This window comes from Porites lutea, chromosome 11 (assembly GCF_958299795.1).
Source record: "Porites lutea chromosome 11, jaPorLute2.1, whole genome shotgun sequence".
Taxonomy (NCBI): Eukaryota; Metazoa; Cnidaria; class Anthozoa; order Scleractinia; family Poritidae; genus Porites; species Porites lutea.
In genome coordinates, this window is record NC_133211.1 from 16,320,009 (window position 1) to 16,332,274 (window position 12,266).

Consider the following 12,266-nt stretch of genomic DNA (forward strand, 5'->3'; position numbering starts at 1 on the left):
CTGTCCGCCAAAACAAGTGGCCATTGTGGAGAGGTGGTCATTAGTAGAGTTTCGACTGTACAAGAGATGCATCTCAAATTTCCCTTCAACATGATTGGCATATTGAGAATGGCTTTTTAACAGGCCAACCATGGCGGGCACTCAAATCCTGGTACACAGGTGGGCACCCTGAACAAGGATTTTGGCACCGTTTTGTAGGCAAACTTAAACAGACGTTGAGTTTTGTCTGTGGTGCAGGCTAACCTTAATAGGTTGAAATATACTGGTTTAACCTGAGAATGAATTTTACCTACAATACACTCTTCTCACTTATGGTAATATGCCCGTCTAACCTCGTTTATGGGTAAAAATTCTTTTGAAATTCAAATACGAAAACGTCGTCTGATTATCATTTCAAAGGACGTTTTACTCAAAAACGAGGTTAGACGGGCACATTACCATACGTGAGAAGAGCGTATACTGACCACCAAGCTACACAAGCAGTCATGTAGGGAGTAGGGAAGCTGCAAGGTGTAAGAAACAAGCCAGACATTCAGTTTCCGTCTCATAGTCATGATTCCATACTCCACTTACTTTGAAGAAAAATTGAAGAGACTGCTTACGGTCTAAAACAATTAAAGTCACCAGGAAACAGACTTATGAAAACCATGTAAGTCATCAACTTACAGTTATAAATTCTCTCAAGTGCTGTCTTGACTCTCTTAGGTTTGGGGGCCTTTGGAGCTGTGAAATAAAGTAGACAAAGAATGCATTGAAAAGTTAGATATGGCACTGTGTAGTGACTACATTGTTAGACAAAATGATAATTCTAAAGAAACTATTACACATAAATGCATTATTGACCAAGTGTGAGGTAAAAATGGCTGGATATTGGGATATTTTAAGGACCAAGATGAAGTTGAGGGAAAAAACCTATTATAGAGTACGAGGCCAATATTCTGCTCACGTAGCCAATCAGAATACAGGATTCACTTCATCTTGCCTATTCATGCAGCAGGTTATACTTTTCATGCATACAAGTTTACAACACAAAATATTGATCTTATTATTATTCACTTCCTTGAACTGATGAGAGGCCTATAGGGAGGTTACTGACCTGGCTTTTTTCTCTTTTTGGGGGTAAGTTGACCAGGTGCAGGAGATGACCGACCAGGCATGCCACTGTCAAAATCATTGATACCAAACAGATCAGCAACTTTTCTGTCTGGTGCTGGAAATTGCTTTTTAATTAATGCCTGTAACACACCTCTGTTAAAAAAAACACACACAAAACAAATTGTGAGACAAGTAACAAAAGATTCAAATCCAAATCAATGAAATAAATACTGCAGTTTTCTTCATAACCAAAATATTTCACCCCCAGAGTGAATTACAGAGGCATGTGAGGTGGTTCTAAGTTTTGAGGCTGATGAATATCCTCAAACAGACCATTTAAATGAAACCTCTTCAATAGTAGACCTTTCACTCACTACCATGATACTTTGAATTTGAGTTTGATTTGGAGCACTCTCGGAGGTAACAGTGTGCAGCATTTTGAGCACTTAATGTCCTAATTAAAGGAATAATACCACTACCAAGTTTGCACAAAGTCAAACAGGCAAAGTCACCAGTCAACAGTACTAGCAATTTCCAAAAGAGGAAATAATTCAGCTAAAGAAGAAGGGATAGTAGAGAAAGTTGCAAGATGAGAGTAGTTTAAAATAGCCTGTTCATTGACTTTCTTTTTTCACTTTAGAGATTGTTAAGCATACACATGTATGTGTCTATACATATGAAAGGCACAGAGGCATTCATTGGCAGTAAGCCTAAGGGTGTGGGGCTAAAAACAGTTTATGTTCCTGGGAAACTGCCCCCCTGCCGAATATGAAAAGTGACTTGCCCATGAAGAAAATCTAGTAGTCTCGGACCACCAGACAGGAATTTTTTCAAACCCTGCGTTTCAACTCTCAAGGTTATAGACTGGAATAAACTGATTAAATCACATTTGTGCAACATTTACATTAAGTAATTGTGTTCTCCCCATTTATGGGTATAAACCCTTGCCATTTGACTTCTACAACAACAACTCCTGCAGCATGAACCACATTTCTGGTGACAGCTAACAGTTAAAACTCACTTTGCAGTGGAAACAAAATCAGTGAGCTCCCCTCCAGCTTCATCCAGCTGCTCAAGGGTGCTAGCTTCTCCTGTTGATTGCAACCCTACGATAATGCACTGTTTAAAAAAATGAAAGAGACAAACTTTAACACATTTTTCTTGTTGTTCCAAAAAATCAGCAGGAAAAATGTACAATGGGCATCATTATTTAAGTGAATCAGAAGCTTTTGGTATTTGGTTTCAATTTAGGAAATCAGTTTGCCCTCCAAATAACTAATAAAAAATTTCCTTTTCTCATTCAATGTGCTACAGTTCTTTGCTATATAATGCTAAATGTACAGCATCAGATATATTTTTGCCGTTGTTAACAGACTGTATGATTAGATATTAGATTCCCAACAAAAATGACTTTGTTTACCATAACATTTAATGTGCTGAGGTGTGGGTTGGTGTGATTTAAGCATGTTGTTTCTTTCTTTTAGGAGCTGGGGAAGAATGGATGTGCTGTGGTTCAATTTTGTCCTTGTTTCCCTTTGTCTAAAACTCATTATCATTATCATACATTAAAGGAAAATAAAACTTGAACCAAGGATAAAATTAAACCCCAGCAGATGCATTGATAAAGAAGAATTGATTATGCAGGTGCAATTCAAAGGATCACAGATTTCCATGCCTTGAGATGGTCAGAAGTTTGTATCTCTGGACTCAATCTGCCTACTTTCACTTGCTTGAGTTTAAGTAATAAAAATTGAGAAATCAAGCAAACATTACTTTGTTTGGCTGAGTTAGACAAACTAGCTTTTAAATGGCAAGGCTTGATGGCACAGTACTGGTGTTGATTACATGACTTACTTTTCCATTACTCAGAGCCTCTTTTGCAATACCAACAACACTGCTAACTTTAGATGCAATGCACAAGTACTTGAAAAATCTCTGCAATGTAAATTAGAGCAAAATAAACACGAGTTTCAGTTGTGCATCACATAGCTTTCAGTGCTCTTCAATCACAAGTCTGAAATTTTTTAACTCAAACAACAGTTTTGTTAATCAGAACAGTAGAATAAAATTACCAAAAAAGACCTCAAGAAATGGCAAAATAATAAACCAAATCAATGCTTGATAATTCTAGACATGTCAGGGCGGCTGTGTTTGCAGTGTTTGGTGACCACTGGCACCTTTAGTTAGTTTTGCTAGATCTCACAATTTCAGAGAACTGAGTTCCATTCAATTTTTCCTAGGGCACAGCCTTGCAAATGCTATCATTTTGTACATTCTTTAAAAACAATGAGGTTAGTGAATATGTTACAGGTCAAAATTAAATTCAGGTTAAAATTTTTCATCCTACATGTAGGTTGATTTTCTTTACCTCCTAGTCCTGATCAAGCAAAATTGTTCATGAATCAGGGCTATAGACCTTTTTAGCATGTACATTTTATTTTCCCAATTTAGACCATATGATATTCTCTAGGGAATTTGGCTTTTGTCTTTTCACTAATTAGGCATACATATACAGGTGGATGCATGTGTACAGGACGACAGTTCTCTGGGGATAACATCATGTGGTCTGAAATGGGAAAACAAAACATACAGGCTAAAAAGGTCTACGGTCAACTCTCTCTAAGATGGACACCTTTGGGACTGGCACTTAGTGTCCGTCTTAGAGAGGTGTCCGTCTTATAGAGAGTCAAATAAAAGGAGTAAAGAAAGGCAGGGACCAACTCTAAGTGTCCGTTTTACAGAGTTGTCTGTCTTATAGAGGTGTCCGTTAAGAGAGAGTTGACTGTATTGAGAATCAACCTAGGTGAAAAAAAAATTAACCTGGATAAAATTTTGACCTAGCTGTAACAAATATATAAAGCTAAACTGAAATGATGTTGTAGTTAATCTTTTATCTGAGGTAATTTTTATTTTTCTTTTGTTTCAACTTCATTAGCATACATTACCATACCCAAAAACAAAAGAAAAACAGAAATTACCGGAGATAAAAATTAACAGCAACAATGATAAACTGTTTGCTGACCTGATGAGCTGACCAGAACTGACCCCAAACGGTTTTCTTTGTTCTGTTGTCAACAGCCATCAAATCTGCAGCTTTCTCAAACTTTTCCCTGGCCTCAGTCCACTGAAAGTGAATGAAAAGGACTTTATAACACCTTAGTACATTTAAAAAACCAAAGAATGCATCTTGATGTCTGTCTTTATATTCAAGACTGGACCCTTGCAGTTGACAGTGATTCAGGCAAAATTAATGATTTAGTAATGATTGTCAGGACGATTTTTGGCAAATAATTAACGGAAAAGACTCCGGTGATCTGCATGACTTTTAGCAAGTGCATCCAGCGAGGTCCTCATAACTTAATGATCATATCACTCTAATTATGTTATTCTAATTGCACCAAGTTTCGCACATTCAGGTGCACAAAAACAGTTTCAAATTATTTTCATATGACTGTAAACTGACCAATAAAGACCCAAAGAACTCTTGATGGTAGGACTCCCTTGTAAAACCTTATTCCATAACTGTTAATAATTTGACTTAATAAAAGGGTCTGTAATTAGCAAACTGTGTATATCAGATAAAATTTTATCAGATGTTGTTTTACTGCCCAGAATCTGCTTGCAAACTTATACTTACAATATTTTATTAAATAAAATATTGTAAGTTGTATATTGTAACCTCTACTTATAATACTCCTAGGTATTAGAAACAACCTTTCATCATTACTTACAAGTTTTACTGAAGCATCATACATGTCAATGAAGTCTTTTGTAAGAGGCAACTCTTTGATATCAAATGTTACCCCATTAAAACTCAGTTGACGAGTCATGTACATTCCACGAAGCTGAAAAGAAGGAATCAAGTAGATGAATTTTAATGAAAGAGAAACTAGAAAACTAGAGGCAGTTTTATTGAATGTTGTCTCCCTGTGACAGGCATCTTGACAGTAAAATTATTGTACTGTTGTTCATAATGGGCAAATTTGCAAAAGGTGCCAAAAAGTGTCCCACTCTTCAGGATTTGCCTGAGGGAAGTTCAAAAATTCACCTAACAAATACATTGCATTTAAGCTGTGCAGAATATAAAATTAATATAAATGATAAGTATTATACGACTCACAGCTTCAGTTCATTACCCACCTTCATATCCATGGCAACTATTTCCATGGCACCAACTCCTCTGCAAGCAAAAAGATTGTTATTATACCTAGTTACCACAAGATATGGTTCAAATTTTTCTTTAGCTTAAAACTCTTCAAATTTGTTTAATTTTTGTCTTCCTGATAATATTAATAATATTAATAGACCTGAGGTAATTCCATGGATGGTAAGACACCAAGTACTTCTGACAGCAACCTTAGCAGTACAGTCCAATGCTTGGATGAATGCATGCATGCATTTTTCAGGAATTCTAGAGAGCTGTTCTACCCGGCAAAGTTGTGTTTTTATGAGGGTGGCCCTGATGCTAGTGATCCCAGCCTTCTCAAGGACCTCTACATTGCTGACTTGCTATAGTTGGAGGCTACATAATAATGCCTCTTTTTGATCTAGCCTGCAATCACAGAGCAGTTAATTAGGGTTTTAAACACTACAAGGAATTAATGTACCTCCTTTCTACAGCTTGAATAAAATCACTAAACTCTCTGAAAGGAGTTCCTAGTCCCCATATTCCAAGGCGAGACATGTATGCCATGTTCTTGGGTTCTGAGGCACCTAAATGACAAAAAAAAACAGTTGCTAAAAGCATGAAGTTGTAGACTTTACATGTATAATCAACAGACCAACACAAATCAAATTCAAAAGTGGAAGTGACAAAAAGTGAGAACTGCACCATAATAAGTCAGGGTTGTCACTAAGATTTCAAGTTGCCGGGTAAACACAACAAGTAGGTGGAGAATCAAATGGCTAGGGATTTCTTTCTGTTCAATTTTTCTTCTATTTTCCGATAAAAGTAGCCGGAGGCTACTCTCTTAGTAGCCGGGGAAAATCCCCGGCCCCCGGCTCTTAATGACAACCCTGATAAGTAATTCAAAAATAATTATTATAAATATAAAAATTATCATTCATAACAAAACAGACAACATCAACATTTATACATGTGACTTCACCTTACTTAGGCTACTATACAAGCAAAAAGCAGATGGCCCTGCAAGGTAGATGTTTCCTTTATGGAGTGGAGATACAGCTGTAAGAGCTGGTTGGTTATTTCACTGTACAAGGGACTACTTCTGAATAACACAGGCATCTCTCTATATTATGGTCGAGACAAAGGATACACTGTCTCAAAAGTCCACCTAGTTTTGAATTAGGTTTACTAACATTATTCCATACCTGTTGCACTGCAGTAGACCACCCTGGCTTTTGGAAGTTTATTCTGCAGTTCCAACACGGCAAGTCCAGTCTTGGTGGGCTTTGATGACCCAGTAGGAACTAAGTTCTTGGCCTTGTGACACTCATCCAATATTATCTATTGAGGGAGTCAAGTAAAAAACACTACAGGAGCCTAGACTGTCTATGGAAATCTCTAACCCTGATACTGAAACTCACTGAAAACAGGACACTAGCAAATGGATAAAGAAATGCCACTAAAAAGTTAAAAAATATTCTGTGCACTTGTTATAAAATACAGTATGAGTCTTTGCCCTACCCCCCTCATGTCAATAGGGAGTTTAGTTTACCATGATGACAGCACCAGCCAAAAAGTCGCTTTAAAAAAATGAATTTGAGTTGTTTCAAACTTTGTTGTGATTATTCATACTGGCTAAATTTGACAAATGTACATGACTTCCCTGCCAGGGGCAGGGGGGGGGGGGGGGAATAAACAAGCAAAGCCTAAAGAAAAAGACTTTATACGAGATGTGTTAGTAAACAAATTAAGTAAAGAGGAAAACAGAACAAGTTATTTATGGGTGCCTACACTATATTTATTAACAATAACAACAACCCTTAGTCTAGAAAATTCCAGAACTCAGAGCAAAAATTAAGGAAACAAAACAAATATTTTGTCCAAATCACTTAGATGCTGTGAATTGACAGGTTGCATAACAGAAAAGTTATGAATCCCCAAGAGAGAATTGTTATGCAACCTGTCAATCCACAACACTGATGAAGTCCGAGTGATTTGGACAAACTATTTGCTTCATTTTCCTAATTTTTATCTGAGTTTTGGAATTTTCTATACTAAATGTCTTTGCCAGAGCAGTTGAAAAACCTTTTTGGTAACAACAACACTGGAAATGTTTCAAGTTATTTTCTCTGCAATTCCTACCCTGAGAAAGATGTACAAGAACAAACACATTGCGATTTTAAAAGGATACCACTCCATCAAAGTCTCGTCCACACCAGTGTAACAGCTGGCTCATTCTTGAGTTGTACTTGCCAGTAGCCTGACTCTCACCGATAAGGGATGAGTATGTGGCAAATACAACACCCTTTTTAAATTTGTTGTTAACTTTGGAAGAAATTTTAGCATCATATTTGAACTAAAGAGAGATCAAATACTGTACATTACTATCATTGTGGAGCATACAATTAGCATTTCTCACCATAATAACATAACAACAGCTTCAATGCACATATTCCTGACCACATCTCTTTTACTAGAACTTTCACTAAATGTAATGGAAGAGTTAATGTAGGGTTACCTTGTTTAGTGAGGACACATGGATATTACTACATCCAATGTCTCTCAGATCCCTAAGGGAGAAAAAGGTGAAAACTTGGAAAATAGCAAAATTAACAGCTAGTGTTAAGTGCATAACTATACCTCACTTATTTAAAGTGATCTGCTGTATTCCTGCAATGCTTTTTTTTGTTTTCCACACAAAATTGGCAGCCTTGCGAGGCAAATGGCAACTACCACAGCCTTTATTAATTTTACATACAGTGGAACACCGTTAAATTACGGTCACCAATGGGCCAAAAAAATTTGGCCGTATCAATGCGTGACCGTATTAACAAGGGTATTTTTACAAGAAAATGTATGGCCATTTGGCCAAGCGGCCAAAATAAAGTGGCCGTAATAACAATGTTACTGTATTACAGAGATGGCCGTAAGACCGGGTTTCACTGTATTTACATTAATTTACATATCACCATGATTAAACAACAAAGTCATCGAACTGGGGTCGAGGTTTTCATGGCACAATCTCTTCATAATGGAATACATGTAGCTACTCTCATAGCAAGAGCTCAAGACAGTGGTCTGTGTAGTGCCATAGTTAATTTGCCCTAACTTACCTTTCAGCATCATATTTCAAATCATTTGAAATACTCAACCTGTCAACAAACAAAAAGCACAGCAATTAATAAAAGAAAACAAAATAGCAATCATCTACACATAGCCAACATACTGCTAAGGGAGGATTTAAACAAATAAGATGGTTAAACACTGAGTTTAAAAGAACTGTACTAAACAACAACATACAGAACACATACCAAATAGCCCTTTTTCTTCCAAGCAAATAATTCTCATAAATGATTCCTAGAAGGAAGAAAGAAAAGAGTTAACATACATTATTGTTAACTGAGCGTGTATCTTGTTACTGGTGATACTCATACAAAAACAAGCACCTAAAAATATTCATCACCCTTGTACTGATCGAGTGAGACAAGGCAACATACAGTGTAAACAGAGAAAAATAATGTCAATAGTATTGATTTTTGTCATGCATTACCTGCTACAGTTCTTCCTTTACCAACACCAGCACCATCACCTGTAAAGAACCAAGTTCTGTTTTTACTAAAAAGTTACTGAGAAGTTCCAATATCTGTTAGCAGCACTTCATTATTTCTTTCACTCCCGTAATTACATAAGTGCCACAACAAAGCATTTAAGTCTCCAAAATTTTCAGTTCCTTCGTTAATGCAGGCTTCCTCTAATCAACAACTTCTTTACCATGTCTCTCCATTAATAAAATGAAGTTATGTCAAAACATCTCTGGACACTACAAGCTTTTTGTAATAAAAAATCTGCTTGAATTACCATTGTTTTCACTAAGTGTGCACAAGTTACAGAAAAACATTTTCTAATTGGGTGCAAAACACTTGAAAAATTTAACATGATGAAAATTATGACATCACAAACAGTAGAAGGGAAGTGCATCTGCGCAGACGGTTACGGACGGTTGAGGGGAGAATGGGTTAAATAACCAACTTGGCAACTATCAACTATGCAGTTGTTCAATATTAATGACCTTCATCAAAGAAATCGCTGATGCTGGAGCCAAAACTAGTACCAAAAACATGTAAAAATAAAATATTTGGAAAAAAGTTTACTTACTTACAGAAAGTAGTGGCATGGTAAAAACAAGCACTCCACAGTTACAGCTGTAAAAGGCTGAACCTCTACAAACATAAATACAAATTACCTATCAAAAATCCAGCTCTGCTGCCATCTGCTAAGAACGTCTCATGCTGCTGACAAGCATAGACAATGGCTTCCAGCTGTAATGCTGACAAGTAACAGTAGTCAATAACTTCTTGAGGTAGCGTGAGGCGATACCAAATGTTAGGGGGAGTCACACTTGATAATGAACTGTAACAAACACCACAAAAATGTGTCAACAATAATTTATGGTAAATCTTTCCTCCTTTATTTCTTGTAAGGAGAGGGGGAGAAATGACTAAGAGGGTATAACAAAGTAGGATTGATTTTAACAATTGTTTTAAATAATTGCAGGGATCCATATTCGCAGTCGACTAATCGTCTCAGATGACCACAGTCTCGCACAGACGATTAAGATAACTCCAAAAATCGTCCTTTAGACGAGTGAGGTTTTGCTCAACCATAAAATCTTTGCAAAAATGATTTCAAAGGACACAGTCAGCTATGGGACTGTGCTGACCTGGACACTACTTTTGCCAGTTTGAAAAGTGTTTACCTCAAGCCAAAAGCAAATTTATGGGTCAGATACATCTAGAAATCTGCTCCAATCTTGCCTAGTGTTTCACTTGATCCACGATCTTTTACTGAAAACCTTATTTTGAGCAAACTTTTACTCATCCTACAGAAGACGACCTAATAGTATCCCATGATGCACATCATTTCATGTTATATTATCACTGCATACGTGACATATCATGATCAGTATTCTTTAGCACATGCGAAATGAACATTGCAGTGCTCAATGTGGATGGTTTTCAAACATGTTTCGGTTCAGCAGCTTCTGCTTTTGAGAATATTCACTGTGCTTTAAAGGAGAATTTCAGCATTACTTAGAAGGATTTTACATGGATGTGTTTCACTGATCTGTCGAGAACTACTTGTGCACTCAGTTGCAACTAAACACAAAGTATAAGACTGGGCAACTAATAAGGTTCACTAGGAGAACCCAAACCATGACTGATTTAAAAAGTGGCTCGAACAAAACAGCTGCTATGCTGTTAAGCTAATTACCAAAGGAGGATTACGGCATTGTGCTCAAAGGAGCTCGGTTTACAACGGCAGTTACAAAGAAAATTTAACCTATCGATGTGACAAACAATCCACTGAAGTACAATCTGCCCAGATTGACTCAAGCAATCTTCAAGGAAATTTCCTGGCCAGAATACTGATCTCTTCTTTTGAATACATATAGTTTCTGATGTTTATTTTTCAAACTCTGAGCAGGCTTGCTTAACGTTGTGCAGCTTGCAGACTGCATGGCACCTTTCTTTGAGTTCCTATCACACTAAAACACACCATTATTCACCGCTCCTTGTTCTAATTAAATTAATCTTATTACCTTGTTTCAACGACAGGATCTGGATGACGTCTTCCTATTCTCACTGTAATATAAAGCACAACCTTGTAAACAAATAAATAAAAAACAAACAAACAACCTACTCAAAGAGAAAGGAAGTTTCACTTGAAGACTTGCACTGATTTTACAACAAAATTGTTAAAAGCAGTTAATGGAGAATTACACCCTCAAGTCAGTAATACATATAAGGCAACGTCATGCCATAAATAACTCACTTAAATTACTTAACTCATACAATTTATGTAAAACCACTGTATAGATTGGAAATAATACTAAACACAATCAAAACTGTTGTTGATATTGTAATCTTGCTGTCTACAAATACATCATTTGTTTATTATTTGTTCTGTATGGTTAAAAGAATTTATTAATCTCATGGTGTACCACCTGTATTTCCTTTGCTACCAGAGTACTATCATACACAAAGGCTAATCTTACATTTACTGGGTACATAATCAGCGTAGGTATCTGTGTGACCAAGTTCTTCCTCCTCCTCATCTTCCTCATCTTCATGTTGTGCAGCACCATCAATCTAAATTGTCAAACATTCTAAAATCAGTTACCTCTCATTCAGTCTATTAAAAGTCATTCTTTTCACAAATTCACATGTAAGTGGAACTGTTAGTAACACAAAGTAGTTTATAACCTAACTGTTAAACCAAAATTGAGCTGAAATAATTCATTCTATTAACCCATTCGCCCTTGAACCGCCCGTAACCGCCCGTGCGGATCCAGGTCCTTTCTACCCTTTGTGACGTCATCAGTTTTAATGGTCAAGGACAACTTTCTTCGCTAACTTGTGTAGAGTGAAGAGATCTTTCAAACCATACCAGAATGAGCACAATTCAGTCAAGGACACCGGAGAAAGAAGCAAAAAACCATGTGACATTGACCTGAAAATCCCCATGAAAATCTTGTTCCATTGCCCACCTACCTTTCCTTTCACCTAATCCTAAGATCCTAAAAGCTTTCCTAAAAACTCTTCCCACCAAAATGAAGCCTACTAAATGCCCAGCAAGAGAAAAAAAAATGAGGCAAGTAAAGGGAAAAAAGAAGGGAGGAGAAAAAGCAAAAAGTAAAAGTCAAGACTGCTGTGTCACTGTTAAACCCAAAAACTATCTCGAAATTTTGCTTTCTGCGCATGCCCGAACTTCGCAAGCTGATGTTTTGCATCTGGATCAGAGGGCCGCCAAGTGTACGACCTGTAAACCGGTTTGTGGTAAGTTTTAGCTCTTTATAGCATGACAGTGACAAGAACACCACTCGACTAGCTTCAAAACGCGTTTTTCGGCAAAATCTCCAGGAGCGAATGGGTTAAGAACTAAAACAAAAAAAAGATATGTGACATCATTGTCACATTATATGTCACATGATATTCATTCAGATCGCACAAAAAAAATTATATCATAACATAGTTCAGCCTATGTG

The 12,266-nt window shown here is 36.8% G+C and overlaps 1 protein-coding gene across 9 annotated transcripts in view; it reads right to left on the reverse strand.

Annotated features, from left to right (window-relative positions):
* Positions 1 to 12,266, reverse strand: part of LOC140953034 (protein strawberry notch homolog 1-like) — a 32,119-nt gene that overhangs the window by 15,632 nt on the left and 4,221 nt on the right. For 8 of the 9 annotated variants that reach the window (XM_073402520.1, XM_073402519.1, XM_073402517.1 and 5 more), the window contains 17 exons: positions 11,277 to 11,370; positions 10,821 to 10,863; positions 9,465 to 9,631; positions 8,772 to 8,810; positions 8,533 to 8,578; positions 8,335 to 8,373; positions 7,740 to 7,791; positions 7,413 to 7,577; positions 6,427 to 6,562; positions 5,703 to 5,808; positions 5,236 to 5,275; positions 4,827 to 4,940; positions 4,118 to 4,219; positions 2,950 to 3,030; positions 2,117 to 2,214; positions 1,097 to 1,248; positions 667 to 723 (listed from right to left, as the gene is read on the reverse strand). In XM_073402520.1, the coding sequence (XP_073258621.1) occupies positions 667 to 723; positions 1,097 to 1,248; positions 2,117 to 2,214; positions 2,950 to 3,030; positions 4,118 to 4,219; positions 4,827 to 4,940; positions 5,236 to 5,275; positions 5,703 to 5,808; positions 6,427 to 6,562; positions 7,413 to 7,577; positions 7,740 to 7,791; positions 8,335 to 8,373; positions 8,533 to 8,578; positions 8,772 to 8,810; positions 9,465 to 9,631; positions 10,821 to 10,863; positions 11,277 to 11,370 (1,531 nt within the window). The remainder of the gene's footprint in view (positions 1 to 666; positions 724 to 1,096; positions 1,249 to 2,116; positions 2,215 to 2,949; positions 3,031 to 4,117; positions 4,220 to 4,826; positions 4,941 to 5,235; positions 5,276 to 5,702; positions 5,809 to 6,426; positions 6,563 to 7,412; positions 7,578 to 7,739; positions 7,792 to 8,334; positions 8,374 to 8,532; positions 8,579 to 8,771; positions 8,811 to 9,464; positions 9,632 to 10,820; positions 10,864 to 11,276; positions 11,371 to 12,266) is intronic. The other variant, XM_073402514.1, reaches the window with a different exon arrangement.